General features: G+C 38.6%; 2 protein-coding genes across 2 annotated transcripts in view; one reads left to right on the forward strand and one right to left on the reverse strand.

Annotated features, from left to right (window-relative positions):
- LOC114654698 (synapsin-3-like) overlaps positions 1-24,657 on the forward strand; it is a 749,936-nt gene that overhangs the window by 656,678 nt on the left and 68,601 nt on the right. Inside the window, exons 9-10 of the mRNA XM_028805409.2 lie at positions 4,243-4,317; positions 7,883-7,985. Coding sequence (XP_028661242.2) covers positions 4,243-4,317; positions 7,883-7,985 — 178 coding nt within the window. The remainder of the gene's footprint in view (positions 1-4,242; positions 4,318-7,882; positions 7,986-24,657) is intronic.
- The window catches only part of LOC114654705 (metalloproteinase inhibitor 3-like), a 756,439-nt gene that overhangs the window by 296,749 nt on the left and 435,033 nt on the right, over positions 1-24,657 (reverse strand). The window lies entirely within an intron of this gene.

The following is a 24,657-nucleotide window of genomic DNA, read 5'->3' on the forward strand; positions in this document are numbered from 1 at the left end:
TGCTGTTTAAGTGCAGATATTATTATATTACATTAAATGTAATCAAGCCCAATACAGTATGTGCTTAGTAGCCTTTTAATTGTTTTGGTTGGTTTAAGCATTTGAATATGTATGTGTGTAACCCCACAAATTCTCCTTTGTTTCTTCATTACTCTTGTTTTATTTTATCACACTGATTTTTGAAAGGTAAAGTTTTTAATGGGGAATAATTTACTGTTTTTGATGTAGAGCAGAATTACAAAAAATGTGAACAAAAAAACTCCTGAGGTGCAGTTTACAGTCTTCAGCAGGGACTGAATATTGCCTATTTTTATGTCAATGTTTACCTATAACTGAAATGATAAAATTTGGAAATTGAAATAATGCTTTCTTATAATTGATTAATACAACTTAGAAGCTTTACAAGTTCTGATATGTTTTAGCGTGTACAGCAGTGGTTCCCAAACTCGATCCTGGGAACCACTGTGGCTGCAGGTTTTTGTTCCAACCAACCTCCGTTTTTCATTGGATTGTTAGCCTAATTAAGTGAGTCATTATTATTTCTGTGTTTTGGAGTCAATGTAGAAATTACAAACTGAGTTTGGTAGATTTTTATTAAAATGTAATAAGCAGTTATATGGGGAATATGTAGTTTTTTTTTTAAGTTGTTAACAGTATTTTCAACCAAATTTTCATTCTGCTTTTCCAGATGTTCTGGTTATTTAATTGATTACTTACTAATTAGTGAGTCTGACACAGAAGTCATTGCAGCTTTCATCATTCCGGGTGCTGGCTGTTAATTGTCACTATTAGGGTTAAATGAAGGGAGCAAACTACAAAGGAAAAGTGGAAAATAATAGGAAAGCAACAAAAGAGAGTTAAGTATTTATTTATTTATTTTTTGTTCTTTATTTCGCCTTATACAATTTCTTGTATTAGGAATTTGTTAGTTTTCGCATACTCCTTGGGGTCAGAGCGCAGGGTTAGCCATTGTACAGCGCCCCTGGAGCAATTACAGGTTAAGGGTCTTGCTCAAGGGCCCAGCAGAGTAGGATCTCTTTTGGCAGTGACGGGGATTCGAACCGGCAACCTTCAGGATACCAGCACACATCCTTAGCCTCAATTTACAGCATTAGAAAAAAATATGTATGTAAAAACCATACTGTTGTGTTTTTTTGATTGCAGAATAACGAGAAGAGTAAAAAAGACCAGCTAGTTAAATGAGATCAGTTGTTATCGATTATTATCACTGATCACTGTGAATCTGGTTGGAACAAAAACCTGCAGCCACAGTGGGTCCCTTGGATCAAGTTTGGGAACTACTGATGTACAGTGTATTACTGTTAAACATAAAATCAGAAGTGTAAAAATGACAGTAATTATAATCTTATCAGTATATTTAGTCAGACCACCTAAGAATCAAAGCCCTTTCATACCGGATATGAAAATGAAATTGACAATCAAAGTCTGTGGCAAAAAATAATTAAATAAAATGGGTATTGTAAGATCAGAAAATTACCGTATAATTTTATTGCAGCATATCTTCTCCTTCTCTTGGAAATAAGAGATTAAGAAATTGTTGGCAAGATTTTGCTTAGCAGATTTTCAGATTTGTGCTTACATTACATTCTAATATATTAAGCTGACCATTTTGGCCCATTTCATTGCATAATAGATTACATGTTTTCCAAATGGTTACTGGTAAGTTGCTCAAAGCCATTGTTCATGGTAGACATTGACCTGTTGTCTGTCAGTCATGTTTGTCACTAAGCCACATTGCTGTAGTCATACTGAAATGCATCATGCATCAAATTTTCTTTGATGTGTTCCGGTCCAATTTGACTTTTTTCCATGTTGAAGACACATTGGAAAGTTGTTAGGAAAATATTGATTCAAATCATCTTTTTAATTTGTTTTAATTAAAACAGGCTCTGATTTTTTCCATTTAAAAATGGCCAACATAAATAGAAACAACGGAAATTAAATTTAAATCACATAATACAGTATCCTTGGTAATGTTATGTACGTGAACACTTCATGAATTTTTGCATTTGTTTTGTATGGTTTAGGAAATATAAAGGTTTTTTGTAAAGTTTATTAACTTTTCATTTACAATTCACACAATTTAAATCTGTTTAAGTATTACATGGATGTATATTCTTTGGTGTGGTTTTATATTACCAAAGCTGTATAAGGGTTCTGAGCCTAACCAAACTTCAGGAAAATTATTTAGGAGGAAAACTCAGCATTCTGTACAGTTGGATGATTAAATTTCCCACTGGTGTATCAGAATTGTGGAACTATAGACAGTAATCATGCATCTGAACCTGCTGCCTCACTGACCAAGAGGGCTTTGGTGGCTTTTTTCAAATTTTCAGTGCAACATTGCATTTTTGAACTTGTAGTTTTTAATGTTCTGTGTGTAGAATGATACTTTCATGTAATAATAATGTAACATTACATTTTCAATCCTGTGCATTTCAATTTAGGGCCAGAGCCTATCCTGATAGCACTGGAGGCAAGGCAGTAATCCAGTGTAATTCTGCCACAGTTCCCTTTCAGATCCATCCATCCATTATCCAACCCGCTATATCCTAACTACAGGGTCATGGGGGGTCTGCTAGAGCCAATCCCAGCCAACACAGGGCACAAGGCAGGAAACAAACCTCGGGCAGGGCGCCAGCCTACCGCAGGGAGCACACACCCACACCAAGCACACACTAGGGACAATTTAATATCGCCAGTGCACCTAACCTGCATGTCTTTGGACTATGGAAGAAACTCATGCAGACATGGGGAGAACATGCAAACTCCATGCAGGGAGGACCCGGGAAGCAAACCTGGGGTTTATAACTGCGAGGTGGCAACGCTACCCACTGTGCCACCATGCCGCCCCCTTTCAGATCCATTATGATAATGATGTTTTGATTTTCTTAATATGTTCAGTAAATCTGCAATCTGTTCTGAAATAGTATTAAAATATTGTATTGGAAAAGCAAAATCTCTTAGTCAGGGACATTCGGGAATGTCAGCTATCTTCAGGGTTGTTGCCTCATTGAATCTTGTCATCTCACTCCTTTGTGTTAAAGCTCCCAAACCCCATGTGTGTCTTGTCTGGGACTCGGGTAGAATGCACTTATCACTTGAATGTCATCTGAGAAGAAGGAAAAGTGTTTGGGTCAGTCAATGTGTCCATCTAAATGTGTGTCAGTGTGTGTCAAAGAGAAAGTGGTGCACTGCATGTCAAAGCAGAGCTAATAGATGATACAGTGACAGAAAGGGAAAGCCAAATAAAGAGCAGCTCAGTCAGTCGTCCGCAGCTTGGTTGAGATGTTCTAGCAAAGTGAGAAAGTGAACACACTAACCTTCACAATTAATACTGAAGTCACTGACCAGGAAAAGAAAAACAAAAAGTTTGTTTAAAAGGAGCTATTTTTCTGTAAATGGAGATTTGTCTTGTAGAAAATGACAAAGACAGTCAACATTCAAAAAGCATTGTTGAGGGTGAAATTGCAGAACAATGTACAATCCCTACTGTATCTACAGTATTTTCTTGCAATTTGCTTTGCATTTTCACTCTTGTCTAATAAATAACTTAAGTAACTCATTTATGCTTCACAGTGGGCCAAAATCCATCCATCCATCCATCCATTATCCAACCCGCTATATCCTAACTACAGGGTCACAGGGGTCTGCTGGAGCCAATCCCAGACAACACAGGGCGCAAGGCAGGAATGCAACCCTGGGCAGGGCGCCAGCCCACCGCAGGTCACACACACACACCAAGCACACAGTAGGGACAATTTTAGAATTGCCAGTGCACCTAACCTGTATGTCTTTGGACTGTGGGAGGAAACCCACGCAGACACGGGGAGAACATGCAAACTCCACGCAGGGAGGACCGGGGAAGCGAAACCAGGTCTCCTTACTGCGTGGCAGCAGCGTCACCACTGCGCCACCATGCCGCCCGGGTCAAAATCCACATTGCAAATATCTTATCTCCTGGCACTGAAACAATCCCAGTCTGGTTCTAGTATAAAAATATAACCCTTACCCAGGGGTCTTCTTATCAGTAAAAGATACATGAGCAAGAATCAAAAAATGTGCCTTGATCTGTTGTTTTTTTTTTTTTTTTTTTTGGTAAACAGCCAGAGACCTGGCTTTACAACAAACTGCTTTTTTGGCATCTGAACACAAGGAAATGGAATGATGACAACTAAATAAACAGCATGAATAAGTGGAAACATTTGCTTTGCTTTTCAGGAGAACTTCTATATCTGGAAACTGGAAGGCTAACACAGGATCAGCCATGCTGGAACAAATCGCAATGACGGATCGGTATGAAATCTATTGTTTCTGATTTGAAAATATAACAAGTAGAATTTACCAGTGCTGTGGGTATACTGAATATAAGGTCATTTCACACTAGAAGAGTATTGTGAAAGTAAAATCAACACATAAATGGTAACACAGGGCAGCTAGCTAGTAAAACCCCGAAGGAAAAGAACGATGTGAGGCAGGAACACAATCATCTTAGAGTTAACAGCTGCATTACATTATCTGTTCCAATCTTTCAGATGTGTTAACTGTCCATAGTCGTCTTTTTAGTATCTAGAAGCAAAACCTGACAGCTACATATGGCAGTAACAGTACCTGTTATTCAGTGGCTGCCAATGTTTCTTTTTTCCATGAAGTTACATCCAGATGTTCAAGTTGAACCCAGCTCCTTGAAGACTACAGGTTTTCATTGCAACTAATCTCTTATTAAGAGACAAATCCCTTCTTTTCAGTGACTGTCTCCTTAATAAGTTGTAGAAACCTTGTTTTGTGTTTCATTTTTCATTATAATCCTGCAAGCACAAATAGAGTGAGGACTTGTACTGCTCTTGTGACATTTAATGCAGCAAAGGGCCTTCTTTAGCTATTGGAGTTTTGGCATTTTCTTTTTGAAAACAAACAGTTTGAATCCAGTATTTATAAAAGGTAATGGCAATAAATTAGCACTACCTATTTTCTCCATGCAAATTTTACATACTGCATACTTTAGCATTATACAAGTTGAATCCTGTTATAACGAAACTCATGGGACCATACAAATATTTTGTTGTAACGGAAAATGTTGTTACTTTGGTATTCGCTATAATGGGATTTGACCTGTATTCTCAAACCCATTTAATCCTGTTCAGAGTTGTAGGGGCCAGTCCTGTAGTGTGCATCTGCACTCACAAGGGGGCCAATACAGAATATTAATAGTCATAGTAGAAACAGTAGTAGTAATAGGGTATAAGCAACATGCAACATATCGACACTCTCCTGATATATGATAAACAAGAATATACTTGAAATTAACAGAAAATATAAATCAGCATATCTGATGTATTCCTTACTCCTGTTTCTATGCTACAGTTACTTAAAAATTATGGAAGATAGCCTGAGTCTATTTACATGAGATAATATACATATGATATCTTGATAAGAATATAAATAAGCTGGTTAAATTTGCAGGTGATATTTAAGTGAAGGTTATGTTTTAACAACCAGGTCACAAGTATATAATGGTGTTCCGAGATATGATGCATTTTTATAAACTAAATGCATGCGATGTGCAGTCACTTTCTTTTAAAACACACCTTATATATATTGTAAGTTAAATAAAGAGAAAGAATTTGCCTTAGGTTTATAACATTTTTTTTAAAAAGTATGTCCTCTTTGCATAGGATTGGTGAGAATTTTTGTATACACGCACAATTCAGTTATAATAGTGATTTATCTTTATCATAATGCACATCATTGTCTGTCAATATCTTTACAGTTGTCAATGGATATTTTTTTGTGCCAGTCAGAAAGAAATCTATTGCATCATATATCTCTTGATTTCTCAAAGACATTGTGTCTATAGGTGTTTGTTATACAGAAGCACCTAATAGGAAGAGATCTTATCTTGTTAATTACTTAATTAAATGTTTGTTTTCCAATTATTTGCATTGTAGATAAAGATTAAAAAGAGCTCATTAGTTGTGAAAAGTTTGCTTTCCGATTATTTGCATTGCAGCTAAGGATTCAAAAGAGTTTTTTAATTGTGTGCTTTTGAGAACTTTAGCATATCTTCTTTTCAGGAAAGTCATCACAATTGATCCACTGTAGCCTCCTTTATCTGATTTATACGAAGCTGCTGATTTGTTTATCTTAACTTGTTCAGGCAAAAAGGTCAAAAAGATGATTGATGATTTATGTATTTAGTTTCCTTGAAGAAGGTGTTTTAATTTGTTAGTCGGAAATTTAACAGCTTTTAACCCTATTCCTTTAAGCCAAGTGTGACCAGCATTGGTCTTGGAGGACTGCAGGGGCTACGGGTTTTTGTTCCAACCCAGTTGCTTAATTAGCAAACTGTCCTTGCCAATAACAGGTCATGAGTTGTTAAGATTTTAACTCTGCAAAGTCAGATCATTCATATATCATAGATTTCTTTTTTCTTTCTAAAAATATCATCCAAATTATTTGAAGCCAAAAACGAATGGATTCTTTTTCAGTTCTTCACTTTCTCTTGAGTTTCCTTCTGAGTATTTTATTAAACCAAACGGTGCACAATAAAGAAACACAGTTGTTAATGGAAATATGCTACTGTAGGCGGAGAGCTGCAGGTTATTTCTAATAAGGAGCAAATAAAAACAGTGAATACAGCTGTTTAAGACTAAAATCTTAACAGGTGAGACAACTAAATTGAAGTACTGTAGAAAAATGTCACTCGAGCAATAAGTGCTTCATCAACAATGAATGATTTCTCAAGAAGCAATTGGGGTGGAACAAAACCCTGCAGCAACTGTGACCCTCCAGGACTGACATTGCTCACCCCTTATTTACATAGCAAATCAATTAAATGAAGTTAATTAGCAGCAAACACTGGTCACTAATTAAAAATATGGGTTAAAATGAAAAGCTGTAGCCACTGTGGCCCTCCACGACTGGGGTTGGGTCTCATGCCTTCTTAATTTGTACTTTTCTCTCAGTTTTGACCTAAAAGATCTGCAGATGAAAAGGATACAGAATCTCTGAGAAGGACCGAGTAGCACATCAGTAGCAGAATTGTCTCTCTTTACATATTTCTTCTATTATAGTTCTCCCAAATCTGTCTTTTTTTTAGTTTTGCCAAATTAATTTGTCATCATTATTTTAGCCATGACATGCTCTTGGAAAATATTAGCATTTTTTTGTGTAAAATATGTGACATCCACAAGCACTCAAATAAACAAATCAATTAATTCCTCTTAGGTTAGTCAATAAAAAAGTGTTATGTCGTTTATTACAAAGTGGGACAACTAATCGGTTTGGCAGTCAAACTACTGTATGTTTTCAGACTTGCCTCATATCCACAGTTGGTTCTTTAGAAGGCTCTGCAGTGTTCTCCTTCCTATAAGTCTTTTGTAGTGCCTTCTTTTATATTTAGTGTCAGGTAATGTGTTTAAGGTTAGAGGTCAACCACAGCTTCACATATTATGTTCCTTCCTAGAATAATGTCTTCACTGTTAAAATAAAAGGAACAAAAGCAATGCGAAGAATATCAATTGTTAAATTAAGTTGCAGGAGCATTGTATAGAAAGAAATTGTACAGCAGTTTGATGGCCAACTATATGCCTGAAATTTGATACCCAGAACAAATATTCTGAATATTCTTTGTAAATTGTAACGGATTATCTTATTACAAATGTCCCCTAAACCAAACTAAATCCATAACTAAACTAACCAGTTTATTAGTGGAAAATAAAGTAGAAAATATCGACTTTATTCCAAGCAGCAAATCTAGAGAATAGTAATCTAGTGATCCTGACACTGACAGCTAGGATTTAAACATATCTGCTGATCAGAGGCTCATTTAGTGAAAGGCATGGCTTTGCTTTCCATGCAGATATCGACTGTGGGTGGACTCCTGTGCAGAAATGTTTGGTGGGCTAGACATTTGTGCAGTGAAGGCTGTACATGGCAAAGATGGAAAGGACTACATCATTGAGGTAGGATTTGCAACTTTTTTTCTCTGTCTGCAATATGTTTTTTAATTTACAGAATCATTCTATTCACTCATCCCATTTCTGTATCCTTTAGTGTTATTAGTTATAGCAAAAAGTAACTTGTATTTCATAAGGTATCACTTCAAATAATGACGTGCATATAAGTGTTATGCCTACTAGACTGTTACAAATTACTACTTTCTTAGCCTTCAGTTCTAGAAGCAGTGCTAATCTGCACAAATTTGCAGAACAGCTCTGCTTTCCTTAAAGTAATAATGGAAAAAAATCTCATTAAGCATTGTGAATGTGTGAACACATGGATGGATGGATGGATGGACGGACGGACGGACGGACGGACGGACGGACGGACGGACGGACGGACGGACGGACGAATGGATGGGTGGGTATCCATCCATTTTTTGCTCATTCACCCAGTTCACAGTCACAGGGACCTTTATCAATTTTAGGGAAATTTGTCTTACACATCAAGTGCTAATAAGAGAAAAACAGTTCAGCACTCAATGAAGCAAAGTCAACACATACTAAATGCGTAGGACCCCGGGGCGCTTGAACTAATTCATTTTGGGGCATTCTACATATCCGTTTCTAGGGCTTTCAGGCCACTTTTTTTTCCAAGTGGGGATCGTGACTTAGATTTGGAGGTGTTCATTTTCATCCCAGTCATAAGATCACCAACTAGTGAGGTCAAGAGAATATTATCTGTAGAAATACAACCCTTTGGTTATCAAATTGGATATCCTCCAAACCTTGTCTGTGTCTTGATATTCTTTTCTCTTCTCCAGTTTATAATATTAATGAACAGGAGGGGAGAAAAGCGACATGCAAGTTGATTGCTCACATTGAGCCATCAGAACATAATACCAAGAATGCCAATACAAATCTCACTCCACAAATACATTGTGATAGACGGCCGGCAGCTCATCCCGGCTGACACATCCAGGATGCTAGATGGCGTCTCCCCTGCAGCATAGAGGTGCCCCGGATTCCTGCAGGGCACCATGGGAGATGGAGTTTGGCTTCACAACCCTGCTGGGTGCCGTGTGATGCTTCAGGGAGACGCAGGGATTTTTATTTTTCCTATAGCCTGGAAGTACTCCCAAGTCACGGGGATGGAAGAACAGAAGTACTTCCGGGCTGAAGAAAAATATAAGTCTTCATCTGACCTGGAAGTGCTATGAAATCACATGGACAGAAGGACAGGAGCACTTCCGGGTCAAGGACTATATAAAGGACTATGGAAGAACCAGCAAGCCGAGCCGGAGTTGGGAGGGAGTGTGACAGAGCTGCTGGGAGGAGAGGAGCAAAATAATTGTATTATTGATTATTTGTGTATTGTGGTGGATGTGGTGCTTTAGAGGCACTATATTGAAGAAAATTAAAATACTACTTGGTGCTTTTAAACCAGTGTCTGCATCTGTCCGTTGGGTTTCTTTACATATTTCTTCTATTAAAGTTTCTTCTCCCAAATCTGTCTTTTTTTTGTTTAGCCAAATTAATTTGTCATCATTATTTTATCCATGACATGCTCTTGCAAAATATTAGCATTTTTTGTGTAAACATGTGACATCCACAAGCACTCAAATAAACAAATCAATTAAATCCTCTTAGGTTAGTCAATAAAAAAGTGTCATGTCGTTTATTACAAAGTGGGACAATTAATCGGTTTGGCAGTCAAACTACTGCACGTTTTCAGACTTGCCTCATATCCACAGTTGGTTCTTTAGAAGGCTCTGCAGTGTTCTCCTTCCTATAAGTCTTTTGTAGTGCCTTCTTTTATATTTAGTGTCAGGTAATGTGTTTAAGGTTAGAGGTTAACCACAGCTTCACATATTATGTTCCTACCTAGAATAATATCTTCACTGTTAAAATAAAAGGAACAAAAGCAATGTGAAGAATATAAATGGTTAAATTAAGTTGCAGGGGTATTGTATAGAAAGGAATTGTACAGCAGTTTGATGCCCAACTATATGCCTGAAATGTCTGGCATCTGGCATATATGCCAGTGTCTGCATCTGTCTGTTGGGTTTCACGGGACAAGAGCAGCCTCAAGCATCCACTTATTGACAACATAAATCAAAGGAGACACAGCAGCAGCATCTGAACCTTTATATTATTATAGCACCTTCCATAGGGTACCTGGTAATAAGCTTCTTTCAGGTCCACAAAGCACATATAGACAGGTTTGAAAAATTGCCATAACCTGTCAAAAATCTGTGCTAGGACGAAGATTTGGTTTAGGACTCTACTGAGAGAATGGAATCCACATTGCTTCTTTTAAATTTGAAGTTCAACTATCGAACAGAGACTCCATTCCAACACCCTGGCATAGGTTTCCTGGGGAGAATGAGGGGTGTAATCTCTCAGTAATTAGAATACACCATTTTGTCTCCATTTTTAAAAAATAGGCCACCAACTCATTCTGTAAGTCCTGAGAAATATGATAATTTCCCTTATGAATGTAAAGTCTTCTAGTAGGACTATGGAGCCAGTACTTTTTTGAGTACCAACTCCATCCCCCAAAGATCATACAAAAAGACAAGTTCCCCTCAGGGATTAATGTCAAATCAAAATTAAATATCTCTATAAAGGCAAAATACACTCAATAGTTGTTTAGTGCATACACACAAACAGCAGAGAAAGATTTTCTGTCTGTAAATGAAAGTTGCATTGAGGCATTTTCCCATGCACCAGAACAAACTCCAACAGTACAACACCCACCCGGGACTTGTGAGTATTTCCTCAACAATCAGGGAAACTCCAATGAGGCATCTCTACAGTAGGAAAGACACTACCCCCTAATTGGGAAGTTTGTTTTCAGAGACAATCCTGTGCCTTAAAGAATCATAGCCATTAATTGGTCACACAGAAAGACAATTTTCCCATAGGGATTAATAAAGTGTACCAATTACCAAATATATATATATTCTTATATATTCTTCCAGATCCTAATAGCAGGAGTCAATTTCCAGTGGCATAGAATAACACTCCCAGGTCTGTCTCACTCTTGTCTGTCACCAAACATATGGGTGGTGAGCCCACATGAAATTTTCAAAGAACTTTTTCTTGCTGGACCCAACTGGCCCTTGCAGTCCATCCAGACACCAGCAACTCCCCAATAAACACCTTTCCCAAGGCTTGGCTCCTGGAGTAACATTTGGTATTCCTGTTATGATATTAAAATATTCATGAGGGTCCTTTGTGAATTATTCTTTGTATGCCCTAGCTCCCATGGACCAGTGTACCATGGACCCTATCAAGAACACATATCTTGAGACAATATAGATCATTAAGGCACAGAAGCTGCCCCCAACAACCATGCCAGGGCCACAGTCCTGTGAGCTATTTACGATATAATAGAACATAATGATGACCTGTTATGTTTAACATGTGAAAAAAGCCTATCTAAAAGGAAAAAAGATTCACGTAACTAATTTGGCATAACCCACATGTCGGTTATTCATTTTTATGCACATAAAATATTATTAATGCTCATTTCTAGAAAATATAGCATACAAATTAAGCAGGAAATACTGTGCGTCAATTTGAAGATCTCCCCTTCTTCGTTGGTCAAGAGTTCATTTTGCACATTTGCCGAAGGACAAAACAGGTCACCATTCCATTCCATTATATCATAAACTCTTTTTTCTTATTCTGCATGAAAACGTGAGATGATACATTTTTCTCAGTTGCCACTAGTAACTGCATAGGGTAACTATATCTTGGGTAGAGTATTTCTTTACGCTAGCTAAATATTGCGTATTATCATGAATGTTGCATAATTCTACAAACTAATCCCAAATAAGAAATACTAGACTGAGGTTCTTAGTGTAGCTATGTTTGCAAATGTTCTGTGGCATTCAGACATCACTTTGGACCTCTCCTATAGTTCTTGGCATTTCAAAAAAGATGCATATAGAATGAAACATATCATATTGAGGTGGCTGAAAAGCAGTGACCAGTCTTAAATAAGATTAGAATGTTGACTAGAATGCCAGGTAATAGCTCAAGGACCACAGTGTCTCACTTGCTTATTCCTAATGGCTTTCAGACACACCGGCCCCTCACAAACTAATGAGACCTCATGTTGTTTTGTCCAGCAGCCTTCCCACAGGTTAATGACTCCTGCCGTTCTGGATAAAGAACTGTCATCTGGTTTCAATATAATAAAATGGGCCTATTACAACGCCCTGTCGGCTGCTCGTCTGGAGAGACATGTTTATTCTACCTTGGGGGCATTTGCAAGGATGTTGGTGGGAAGTTTTCTATAACACATTGTGGCCATTATTCACAATAAAAGTCAGTCCACTTACTATTAGGACTTTGAAAAGCAAGGCTCTCTCCTCCAAATGTTAATCAGAAAAAAATAATGCCCAGGTGTTATTTTTAGGTTTGTTTCCTCAGAAATGGTAAACGTCCACACAGACTTCAATTTGCACATCTGAGAACTTCGTTAATCTATTCCATGACGCATCTCCGTCAGTGATTTTCCGATCTTTTTTCAAAACCGTGATTTTTTTTTTTATATATAAAAAAGAAATATAGACCTTCTGGGAAAGTACATCTATTCATCTTTTTTTGAACCCACTTTTTCCATAGACAGGGTGACAGGTTTCAAACCTGTGATCTCCTGAATCATTGCTCATACTGTAGCTCTTCAAATCAGACTCCAGTATTAAAAAATAACCCTCAACCTTTTATAGTATTAGTTTGAAGATCTCTGTTTATATTTTAAACAGTGTTTAAAGTGAATATGATATTCTTAAAAAATGACAACCACAGTATGTTATCTTGAATGATGTTAGGGAATCTTTTGAGACAATTTCTTGGTATATTCTGCCCTTTTAGACGCTGAATCATCCTATAGTCTGTTTCCTCCTGACAAGCCCTCTTAGTCTGCCTGTAATCTGGAAGATTACAAATAGCTTTTTTTTCTAACACCCTTTTTGAACTGCAAACTGAAATTATGACTGATCAACTTTGATGCTCTAAGACTTGTTCTGTCGAGTAGGAGGTATGATTTTGTATGACCTATAATTGTCAGCACAACCGTGTATGTAGTTATAATGGTCTCTAATTGTGCCATTTGAGTACAGGGTGTTTTTGTCAACACTGGTGGAGTTATGTATCTATTTATTGGCCATGTGAAAACTCCTTCTTGTAGAAAAAACAGAACTGGTACTTTTGAGGCTTAAGATGTCATACTGCTTCATTAAGAGTTGATTCACCTCCCTTGACATGATGAGGTCAGTCCATCTTCTGCTCCATGTTTACCAGACACACCTCTTAGATTTCCCTATAATGGAACTCATTAATATAATTCTAAAATAAACACACAGGGCCTCTGCTGAGCCTTTTTATCTTATTTGCTGTATTATCCTATGTAATGAACCATTTTACACAGGGCTCTGTATTCTCTTAACTCTCTTATTGAGTGCTGAGTTTCATGAAATGTCTTCACAGCACACTATCACACTTGCTACTTTATTTTCATTTAATTGGGTTGTGTTTTTGCGTTGGAATTCTAGTGGGGCCATAGCAGAATTTTCCTTTATGTATGGAGATTTCTTTAATGCTAACATAAACTTACTTAACTAATAATGCCCATTCCTCATCAGAATCAGAATCAGTTTTATTGGCCAAGTATATATACACATACAAGGAATTGGACTTCAGTTTTTTACCTAGTATTCTCTCTGATGCTATGAGATAATTTTAGTGTTCATGAGAGTGATGGCCTGAGGGAAGAAACTGTTCATATGTCTGGTAGTTTTGGCGTACAGTGCTCTGTAGCGCCTACCAGAAGGAAGTAGTTGAAAAAGATTGTGACCAGGGTGTGATGGATCTGCAGTGATGTTTTCTGCCCATTTCCTGACTCGAGATCTATATAAGTCCTGAATAGAGGGCAGATTAGCACCAATGATTTTGTCTGCAGTCCTGACTGCCCGTTGTAGTCTGTTCCTGTCCTGTTTTGTGGCTGAACCAAACCAGACTATAATAGATGAACAGAGAACAGACTGGATTACTGCAGAGTAAAATTGAATGACCAGCTCCTGAGACAGGCTGAACTTCCTGAGCTGACGCAGGAAGTACAGCCTCTGCTGGGCCTTTTTGATGATTGTATCTATGTTTGGTGCCCACTTCAGGTCCAGGGAAATTATGGATCCCAGAAACCTAAAGTTTTCCACAACAGACACAATGCTGTTGAGAATGGTGGGAGGGGACAACACTGGAGGGCTCCTCCTTAAGTCCACTGTCATCTCCACAGTTTTAAGCTTGTTCAGCACCAAGTTGTTTTGACAGCACCAGAGGGCCAGCTGTTTGACCTCTCGTCTGTATACAGACTCGTCACTGTCCTTGATGAGGCCAATGACTGTCATATCCTCTGCAAACTTCAAGATTTTAACAGACGGGTCTCTTGAGGTGCAGTCATTTGTATAGAGGGAGAAGAGCAGGGGGGAGAGGACACATCCCTGGGGGATGCCAGTGCTGACTTGCTGCTTCCTTCTGTCAGGAAGTTTGTGATCCACTAGCAGATGGGAGCTGGTACCATGAGCCAAGTGAGTTTGGTGTGGAGGACTTCTGGAATGATAGTATTGAACACCGAGCTGAAGTCCATAAACAGGATCCTAGCATATGTCCCTGGAAAGTCGAGATGTTGCAGGATGTAGTGCAGTCCCGTGTTGATTGCATCTTCCACTGACCTGTTTGCTTGGTAAGCAAACTGTAGGGGGTCAAGCAGGAGGCCTGTGATGTACTTCAGGTAGGTCAACACCTAATAACTAATAACTAGCAAAACATGCAAGTTCAAGCACTTTTGATGTGACAAAAAAAAAATCAAGCAAATAATAGTATGATGGTGTCTGTTCTGGCTCAGTTGGTATCAGATCACTGTGATAACCTCTAACATTGTCAACGCCTGACTAAGTACAGCTATAAAGATTTTAACTCTATAAAAAAGTGAGAGCCTTGTAACTGCCCACTACTCAGTAAAAACTATTGGCTATGAAATGTATAAACTGAAACAGCAACACCTCACGTTTAGAATCAATGGTTTTGTCATGAAGAAAGAGAAACCACAATAACATGGAAAGAATAAGCAGACTTCACAAACTTCACTACTTCCGGGGCTGTCCTGTAGCAGCACTAATCACCCTGCAGCTTGGTGTTTTTCGGGGAGCGTGCAGCCTGGCAAACAATTAATTTTCTACATACCAGCTCATTCCACACCAGAACTCTGCACTGCACTTTGAAACAGGTGCATCAGTCATACTGCCGGCTTCTTTTCCACAAAGTGGAAGAAGGACACATAAGGCTTCCTTGTGGCTTTTTACAACTTTCAGCTTCCTCAGTGATGGAGGAAGATCAACAGGCCTCTCAGCTCCATCAGCATCATGTCTTATAGTGAATACATTCTTCACATCAATCAGCTTTCTTTTTTTTCAAATTACTTTGGGTAGTCTGGAGGGAGCGCGTGTTATTGGACTTTTTGTACCTCATTGCTGGCTTAGGCTGGATAGCCTTAATTTAGAAGGACTTGAGCTGAAAGTGCAATTTAAAAAAGTCCTCATTTTAGTACAAAGAGTAAGGGGGTATAGCCTTCAAGCTACAACACTTAACTGTAAAGTTTGTGCTGCACTTACACACACATAACTAAGGGTAAACCTAGAACACTGCAGGGCCAATAGAGCTAGTCCTGTCAACCAGAAACCAGCTTGCAGCAGCCAGCACAACTGAAAATGGTTTCAGATACTACAAAACGCAATATTTTCCTAGATTAAAAAATACATTATGCATATCATGGAGGAAAATTGGAAAAATTGCTTAAGAAGATAAAGTTGAAGGATGTTATAAACGTTTAATAATAAGGTAAATTAATAAGGGAAGTTTATTACTTATGTTGCACAACATATAATTTGGCTTTGCTAGGCCCCACCAAAACACCACTGAAAATAAAATTATATATCCTTGCTAGCATAGATTGATCCATGATGGCACTTGCCCTTGTAGAGAACATTGTAAATGTTGCATTTTGCACAACATCAGGCAGACATTATTGCTCTTGATGGCTGGCCCTGCCATTCTCATTGACCCATTGCCATCATTTGTCACAAGCCCTTAAAAGGTTGACAACATTTTGGTAGTGGTCTTCCATTTCCTGCTCTGCTAACTGGTTTACCTTGTGGAGTCTTTTACACACCCTACTATATGTTGTTGTTAGTCACTGTCACCAGTATTCCTAATTAATTCAAAATTTAAATGTCTTGTACTTTCGTTTCAGAGATTCTTTGTTAATTTTAGAGACGAACGCTTGTTACAGATTCACTGCTACAATAGCAGGAAAACACTTCTTGTTGTGGTAATATGTCACACCTCAAATGCAATTTTACAACAGATTTACACATTTTATGCATCCCAGGAGACAATTTGACCACTTATAGTTATAGTTAGTGTGTTTGTGTGTATGTGTATGTGCCTGTTTGTGGGTCAGGAAGTGAGTCTAGGCACCAGATAACTCAAACACAAATTTCTCCACCACAATTAACTTGCCACAGTTATTAGCTTTGTAAAATGCTAGAAACTAATTGATTTGAAGCATTTTTTTAAGTAATAATTCCTATACTGAGATAAAGTTTCACATTTGTTGCATTCAGTTGTACCTCATACTGCAGCAGAAGTGGCAAAAGATAATATACATTTGAAAGTAGATATGTTTTGTCGTATAAAGTCCTAGGTGAACCTGTTTTCCCTTTATTCTCTGTATTGTGTAGACCTTAACAAAATGTCTTAAATCTCATACTTTTAGCCTTCATTTGTTACACTGCCTTTTATACCTATGCCCTCAGGCAACAAGATAAAGCAATAGAACAAACAGGAGAGAGAGAGTTACATTTAATTATCTATTATGGATTATACAGTGTGCAAAAAATACCATTACAGCCAAAGTAGAGATACATTTTGCATCTATAGCAGAGAAGTACGTAAGAGTTATACAGAATATGTACAACAGAAGGTGGAGATATGCTCTAGAGAGGAGAGGAATGAAGGTCAGTAGGAACAAGACAGAATACATGTGTGTAAATGAGAGGGACGTCAGTGGAATGGTGAGGATGCAAGGAGTAGAGTTGGTGAAGGTGGATGAGTTTAAATACTTGGGATCAACAGTACAGAGTAATGGGGATTGTGGGAAAGAGGTGAAAAAGAGAGTGCAGGCAGAGTGGAATGGATGGAGAAGAGTATCAGGAGTAATTTGTGATAGACGGATATCAGCAAGAGTGAAAAGTAAGGTCTACAGGACGGTAGTGAGACCAGCTATGTTATATGGGTTGGAGACGGTGGCACTGACCAGAAAGCAGGAGACAGAGCTGGAGGTGGCAGAGTTGAAGATGCTAAGATTTGCATTGGGTGTGACAAGGATGGATAGGATTAGAAATGAGTACATTAGAGGGTCAGCTCTAGTTGGACGGTTGGGAGACAAAGTCAGAGAGGCGAGATTGTGTTGGTTTGTACATGTGCAGAGGAGAGATGCTGGGTATATTGGGAAAAGGATGTTAAGGATGGTAATGCCAGGCAAGAGGAAAAGAGGAAGGTCTAAGAGAAGGTTGATGGATGTGGTAAGAGAGGACATGCAGGTGATGGGTGTAACAGAGCAAGATGCTGAGGACAGGAAGATATGGAACAAAATGATCTGCTGTGGCATCCCCTAACGGGAGCAGCCGAAAGAAGATGAAGAAGGCAGCTCTTGGCTTATCTTTAGTCTCAGTTGTTCTTTGCTGCATCATGGCTTTTGGATGAAGTATTGAAATGGGTCACAGGTCTGCCTCAATATGGCTACCAAAACATAGTTGTTTTCATCATAAAAAAATAGCAAGAGAGAGACGTGGTCTTCACTTTATGTAAAGATCACAAGAAAGAGAGTTAAAGGCATAGCGATCAACTTATACCATTCTTATCCGAATTCTTAGACCAATGGGTGTGGACAACTGCCCTGGTTCCTCCAATCCTGTCTTAGTACAACTGAACCGAGGGGGGCGGTTGGTTTGGTTACACAATGGCCAATCGTAAACAGTCACATTTCAGTCCTCCAGGCCTGCTTCATATCAGCTAGGCAGTTTATGGCCTTCCTGTGAGTAATGGTTTATAGGATCATGTAATGTCCGAACATCGTCACCCTTGCCACACCGGTTGGGTGTATGCTGCCAGCCCCTCTGCCATAAATTACACCTCCATAAAGCTTTATTCCTGAAGGAGGAATCTACGTATGCTCATTCTCCTAAACTCATCTTATTACCTTTTTAGGACATCTTAAAAATGTCAGCTTTGTACCCCCTTACTTCCACCACAAATATCACATCATAAGTCAGTACTTAACAGAATCTCTTAAAGACACTGCGGGGAGGTTGGATAAACATCAAAGCATAGCTGTTCTTATCATTAAAGGAAAATATACCTCCTGAAGCAGTGCTTCTTACATCATAGAATATCCATCCATCCATCCATTTTCCAACCCGCTGAATCCGAACACAGGGTCACGGGGGTCTGCTGGAGCCAATCCCAGCCAACACAGGGCACAAGGCAGGAACCAATCCTGGGCAGGGTGCCAACCCACCGCAGGACACACACAAACACACCAAGCATACACTAGGGCCAATTTAGAATCGCCAATCCACCTAACCAGCATGTCTTTGGACTGTGGGAGGAAACCAGAGCACCTGGAGGAAACCCACGCAGACACGGGGAGAACATGCAAACTCCACGCAGGGAGGACCCGGGAAGTGAACCCGGGTCCCCAGGTCTCCCAACTGCGAGGCAGCAGCGCTACCCACTGCGCCACCGTGCCGCCCATCATAGAATATATGCTTGCTTTTTCTAATACAAACTTAAATCTTTTCTTAAATGACATAATACATACAACTATAATAATGCTAGATATTACAAATACACAACAGCAAAAAACATTAAAACAAATGTACTTCTGCACATTCTGCAAATCAGTTTGTTTCTTCTTTATATATTTTAATTTCTCTACATTTTTAATCCCAATTACACCCCATTTCATTACACGTAATAAAATTTAGGACTGCAACATTTTACTGTTAAATACACAGCCTTACCTGAGGAAAGTCATGGGCACCTCAGATTTGTTAGGTCAACTGAGAGGTCAGTAACTTGTGTCCTTTTCCTATCGCTGTAACAAAATGCTAAAGTGCTCTTCTTACCCTATTGTCAGGGTCCAATTCCTGGTGACATCCTTTTTTTTTTTTATAACTACAGTGATATGTTGTTAAAGAATACATTTCATTTTATGGAAAACTCTACAGATGTCTAAAATCATTTTAGCATTAGTATACTTTTGCTACGATTCTAAATTGGCCCTAGTGTGTGCTTGGTGTGTGGGTGTGTTTGTGTGTGTCCTGCGGTGGGTTGGCACCCTTCCCGGGATTGGTTCCTGCCTTGTGCCCTGTGTTGGCTGGGATTGGCTCCAGCAGACCCCCATGACCCTGTGTTCGGATGCAGCGGGTTGGAAAATGGATGGATGGATGGATACTTTTGCTATAATTCAGATTCTTTGTAATTTAGTTTATGTTCCATATTTTTTTGTTGCATCTTTAATTTTGTATTGATTTCCATGGGACACTTTCCTCTTGTGATAATGCCACAATGCATGTAGTTGTCATCTTATTTGAGAATATTTATGAGCAAAGATAGCAGAGTTTGCTTTGTTGTGTGTTCGGTGAAATTGCATAAATGTTCCAGGAATTTCGCAGAACTTTGCAAAATGAAGTCAGTGGGGAAGGAGGAACAGAACTAGTTTTTAGTGGATTATAATGGTGTAGTGATGTTTTAATTGTCCCTGAGAACTAGGGATGCATTTGGCAAATATGCTGGCCTAAATATTGTGGCCAAAAATGTGACATTAGCTGTGAGGCAGCAGTACTAACCTCTGCGTAACAACAAACAACAAAAGAAGCAGACAAAAGAAATATCATAAATATTTTCGCAAATGGCCAAAAAACTAGTTATACGTAAAATAATATGTATCATTGCACTCACAGAGTTCCAATCTTGGGGAATACATTAGATGTGTGTGGAAGGGGCTATGCAGGACCGGCTCATTCTGTTGTTTGAAGTTGCGGCTCCAGGTGCAGCTGGAAGGTCTCTTTTGGGTCTGATCGTGGTGTAAATGTGTTGTACTTTTTTCTTCAATTAAGATAGAAATGTCTTGTAAAAAGAAACAAATCTTTCATTTTAATTATTATTTCATAGGGTTGCATGCATTTTCTTTCTTGGGGAGAAGGAGAGCTCCTTTAAAGTTTGTTTTGACTTGTAAGGGCTGCACATGGCTAATTTTGCTTGCAAATTAGTGATAGTTTCCAAGGACAGTGATAGTTGCAAGGATATGTTTATCTCTGCTAAATCTCCGCACAAGGAACTCAATTCCTGCTTGTGTGTTGCCAGCAAGTTCTCTCCAAGTTGATGTAGTTTTTCTTCCCTGTACTCTATATAATGACTTATAAAATAGTCTCTCTAGCATTGATAAGTAAAGGTAATAAAAGCTGTGTAAGGAGTACTAAGCCTTGAGGGATTGGGACATAGTCGATGAAAGGAGGACTTGAAGCAAAGGTGGGAAGAACAAACGTGAGAATGCTCAGATGGGTGAGTGAAGTGTCATGGAGTGAGAGGAAGATGAATGGAGAGTTAAGATAAAGACTTGGTGTGGAGAAAATAGGTTCTGAGGAGAAACATACTGAGATGGTCTAGGCACATAGAGCGAAAGCCGGACAATGGTTGGATGAAGAGATGGAGGTGAAGGTGTTGAAAGGCCAAGGGGAGGTCATAGAAGTTGTGGTTAGAAGCAGTGTCAGGTGATATGAAAAGATGGGGTCTCACCCCAATGGAGGTCCAGAACTATGGAGAGTGTAGGAGAAGATTTGGGTAGCAACAGACTAACCTGCCTTTTTTTTGTACAGTTCACACAACAATATTAAAACTATTTCTTCTACTACTACTACTACTACTATAGGTGTATTGTTTCCTCTTAGTTCTCCAAGACAAATGTTTAGGTTAACAGGCGACTTTAATTGAGATAATATGAGCATTGGCAGGAATATAAGAGGTTTGACATATGACAGGAGACCATTCAGTCCATCAAGATTGTTTAGCTAAATAACAGTTATCACGTTCAAGGTATCTGTATATGTTTTCTCTCCAGCTTTGGCTTACTTGATGAACATGAGGCACCATTTTTTCAGATTGCCTTAATCCTGCCCAGTGGGGAAAATTACGTTGGTTGTGAGTGATGGTCATAAAGCAGTACAGTGAATTGTGTGATTATTTTATGTCACTTTTATGTTGTATTTCTAAACTTTATATGCCTTTATGAATTTCTGTGAAGCATTTCTACAAAACTATGTACATTATATTATTTGTAAATCATTTAACATGTGATTTGCGGACATTGTTTGGCTCCCAGTGGTGACTGCAACAGAGATTTCTTTTTTAATTTGAGAACATAAGCCCTACAATAAATACACCAGAGTTTCCACATCACTTATGGCTGTCTGGATACCCTTTCAGTTTTGAGGTCCACTGTGTGTTTTGTTTCTATCAATATATAAAATGAATAGTCTAATTCCACACATGGAAGCAGATGGAAACAAATGCTGCGCAACTGGATCTGAATTCAGAAATTAAATCCAACATTTTTTTGTGACAGGTCCAGGATGAACATTGACAGCCATATTTAAAAATGGGCACAGGTTGGCTTAGAGTTGCCAAACCTACAGTGAGAGTTAATGTAATTAAATTCTGTTTGTTACTTCAATACTTGTTTTCTTTAATGTTTTCCAATGCTTTTTTTAATAATTTACAAATTCGAAGAAGTACCAGTTGGGGAGAAATTATTTCCACTACAGTTTAAAGACGGCAAGTGAGACACTTGGATGCACGCCTGGATTTTGCATTTCAGCAAGGTGGAGTGTGCAGTGGGCAGGAATGGCACAGTAGGGACCCCTGCTGGCAAGAGAGAATCAGTTCTGCAAGAAAATCATTTGTTATCAGGCAGCCTTTTTATATCAGTTTGCTATGGTACACACTTCACAAATGCCTTACCAGAAATACAGAACGTAGTGGAAAACATTTGGGTAGGCATTAATGTTAATTTGACTGCTGTGAGTTTGGCATGTTTGGCTCCCAGATTTCAGATTCTTCCCTGGTCTGTTTCTGTGGATTTGTCACCTTCTCCCAGTGCCTTCATCAGGTTTTGTTTGGACATACCAGAGCTTTAGCTTAAATAGTGATTCTAATATGTCTCTGTATGGAATATGAACATGTGTGAGTGTATCCTATGACAGAATGGTGTCTCATCCAGGGTTGATTCCTGCCTTGTGCCCAGTGCTCCCAGGATAGAGTCCATCCCCACCGTGACCCTAAATTAGATTAAGCATACCTCAGAATGTACTGTATGTATGCATATGTATGTATGGAAATGATGTGGTAATGCATTCAATGTCAGATTTAGACAAGGGTTGACTTGTCTGTTTAAATAGTTTACCTCTGCAGTAAAACCCTAAATTGATCTGTTTGTACTGGATACGGTAATCTGGTTTTCTGTGCCATAATGAGTTCTGCTTCCACTGAACTGCAAAACAAGCCTTTTAAGTTGCAGACCAACAACCCACAAAAATGACTTCTGTCATCTCAATTAAAATGCTCTCGACCAAGGAGATTTTCCTCTTGGCACTGATCCCTTTCAGGCCACCATGCACCAGTGCTTTCTTCACTGGTTTCTCCTCAGAGAAAAGTGGTAATACAGGAGACGGAGGGAGAAAGCCACAGTCTAGACCTGAAACTCAACTGCAAATTGCAAATATGAGCATGTGTAACAGATTTGGCCGGCATAAAGGAGATTTTCACTTTATCCTCTGCTCCAGCTATTATAGAGGATAATTGTTTTCTCTGCCCCACCAGCTCTAACGGCACTACGAACCTTTAACCCTATGGCTACCCTCATGCTGGGATGTTTGTGTTGCTTCTTGCACTTCTTTTAAAAGTAACTTGTAATATTGGATGCAATGTTAGGAAGCAGTGCCTAATGCTGGTAGTTATAGTACGTTGTGGATTGAATATGAGAGTATAAACCTTAGGAAACCATGTTGCGGTAAAGCCTTTAAATTTAGGGTTTATTGCCCTCCCTTAATAGCAATTTTCATCTCTTTTTCTGCCCCAGAATTCCAGTTTATGATACCCACAAGAACAATGAAATCTACTACATTTGAATAAGTGAGTGGTTTGATGCATTTACATGCAGGATGGCATAGACAGTATATTTGAGCAGCCAACATAATAAAAAGAACCAGTAAAAAGAAAAAGAAGGTCTTTGCATCTTTGAAAGAGATTTTGATGTCTGTCTTTGACTGCATGAGGTTACACATTTGCTGATTCAAATGCTTTAATCCTTCCTCTATTGAACAAGACTGTTTGTCATATACATTTTGGATCATGCCAAGTTAATTTTTTGTGTATTTTTTATTTTGAACATAGTTGTATTGTTAACAAAATGTATTCAAGTTTTTTTTTTAATAATTTTATTGATTTTATTGAAATCACACAACATTACATACAAATCGATCAATTTTTACAAAAATAGAATTGAAAACAAATCAACCCCCACCCCTGGGAAAGAGAGCATGGCCAGCAGAGTAAATCTTAAAGCTAGTAAAGATAAGTAAATAGATGAATTAATAAGTGAATAAAGATAAATGGAAAAGAAAACGTAAAGGGGGGAGAATCAGCTTCCTCAGTGCTTTAAAAGCTTATTCTAAAATTGTTATTGATTAGATCCTGCCTGGTTTTGAAACAGTATATAACATCAGTTACCCAGTGACTTAAAAGAGGAGAATTAGGATTCTTCCAGTTGAGCAAGATAAGTCTAGGTGCTAACAGTGTAGTAAAGGCAATCACAGTTTGTTTGTCCTTCTTCACCTTAAGCCCAGCTGTTAATGGATTAGGAGGGATTGTGACGCCAAGGCTGTCTGAAAGGCACTTAAAGATTTTGGTCCAGAATGATGTTAATTTGGCGCAGGCCCAAAACATGTGACCCAGTGAGGCTGGGACTTAATTGCAGCGTTCGCAAGTTGGATGTTGCCCAACGAGACAGATGTGCTCGATATATAATTTTAAGTTGAATAATTGTTTGCTTTGTGCTCATGGAGCTCGAGTGAATTCTGTGCATGGCTGCCTTCTACTCCTTTTCTGATATGTTGAGTGAGAGATCCTTTTCCCATTGTCCTCTTGGATCTTTGAAAGGGAGGGACTATGAAATGATTTTATATATTGCAGAAATGCTGTCTGAGTCCTCAAGACTGAGCAATATTTTTTTCCGGCATAGAGGTAAGGTGGGAGGTGACGAAAATTGGGCAGGTTCTGTTTAATGAAGTTTTTAATTTGAAGGTAGTGAAAGAAATGTGTTGCTGGAAAGTTAAATTTGGAATGCAGTTGTTCGTAGGATACAAAGACATTGTCTATGTACAGATCTTTAAGTGATTTAATCCCAAATGTTTTCCAGACATTAAAAACTGCATATGTTTGTGAGGATGGAAAAAGGTGTTTCTCGTGCAGAGGTGCCACAGATAAAAGCTTCTCTATCTTAAAATGC

Source organism: Erpetoichthys calabaricus, chromosome 1 (assembly GCF_900747795.2).
Source record: "Erpetoichthys calabaricus chromosome 1, fErpCal1.3, whole genome shotgun sequence".
NCBI classification, from domain to species: Eukaryota; Metazoa; Chordata; class Cladistia; order Polypteriformes; family Polypteridae; genus Erpetoichthys; species Erpetoichthys calabaricus.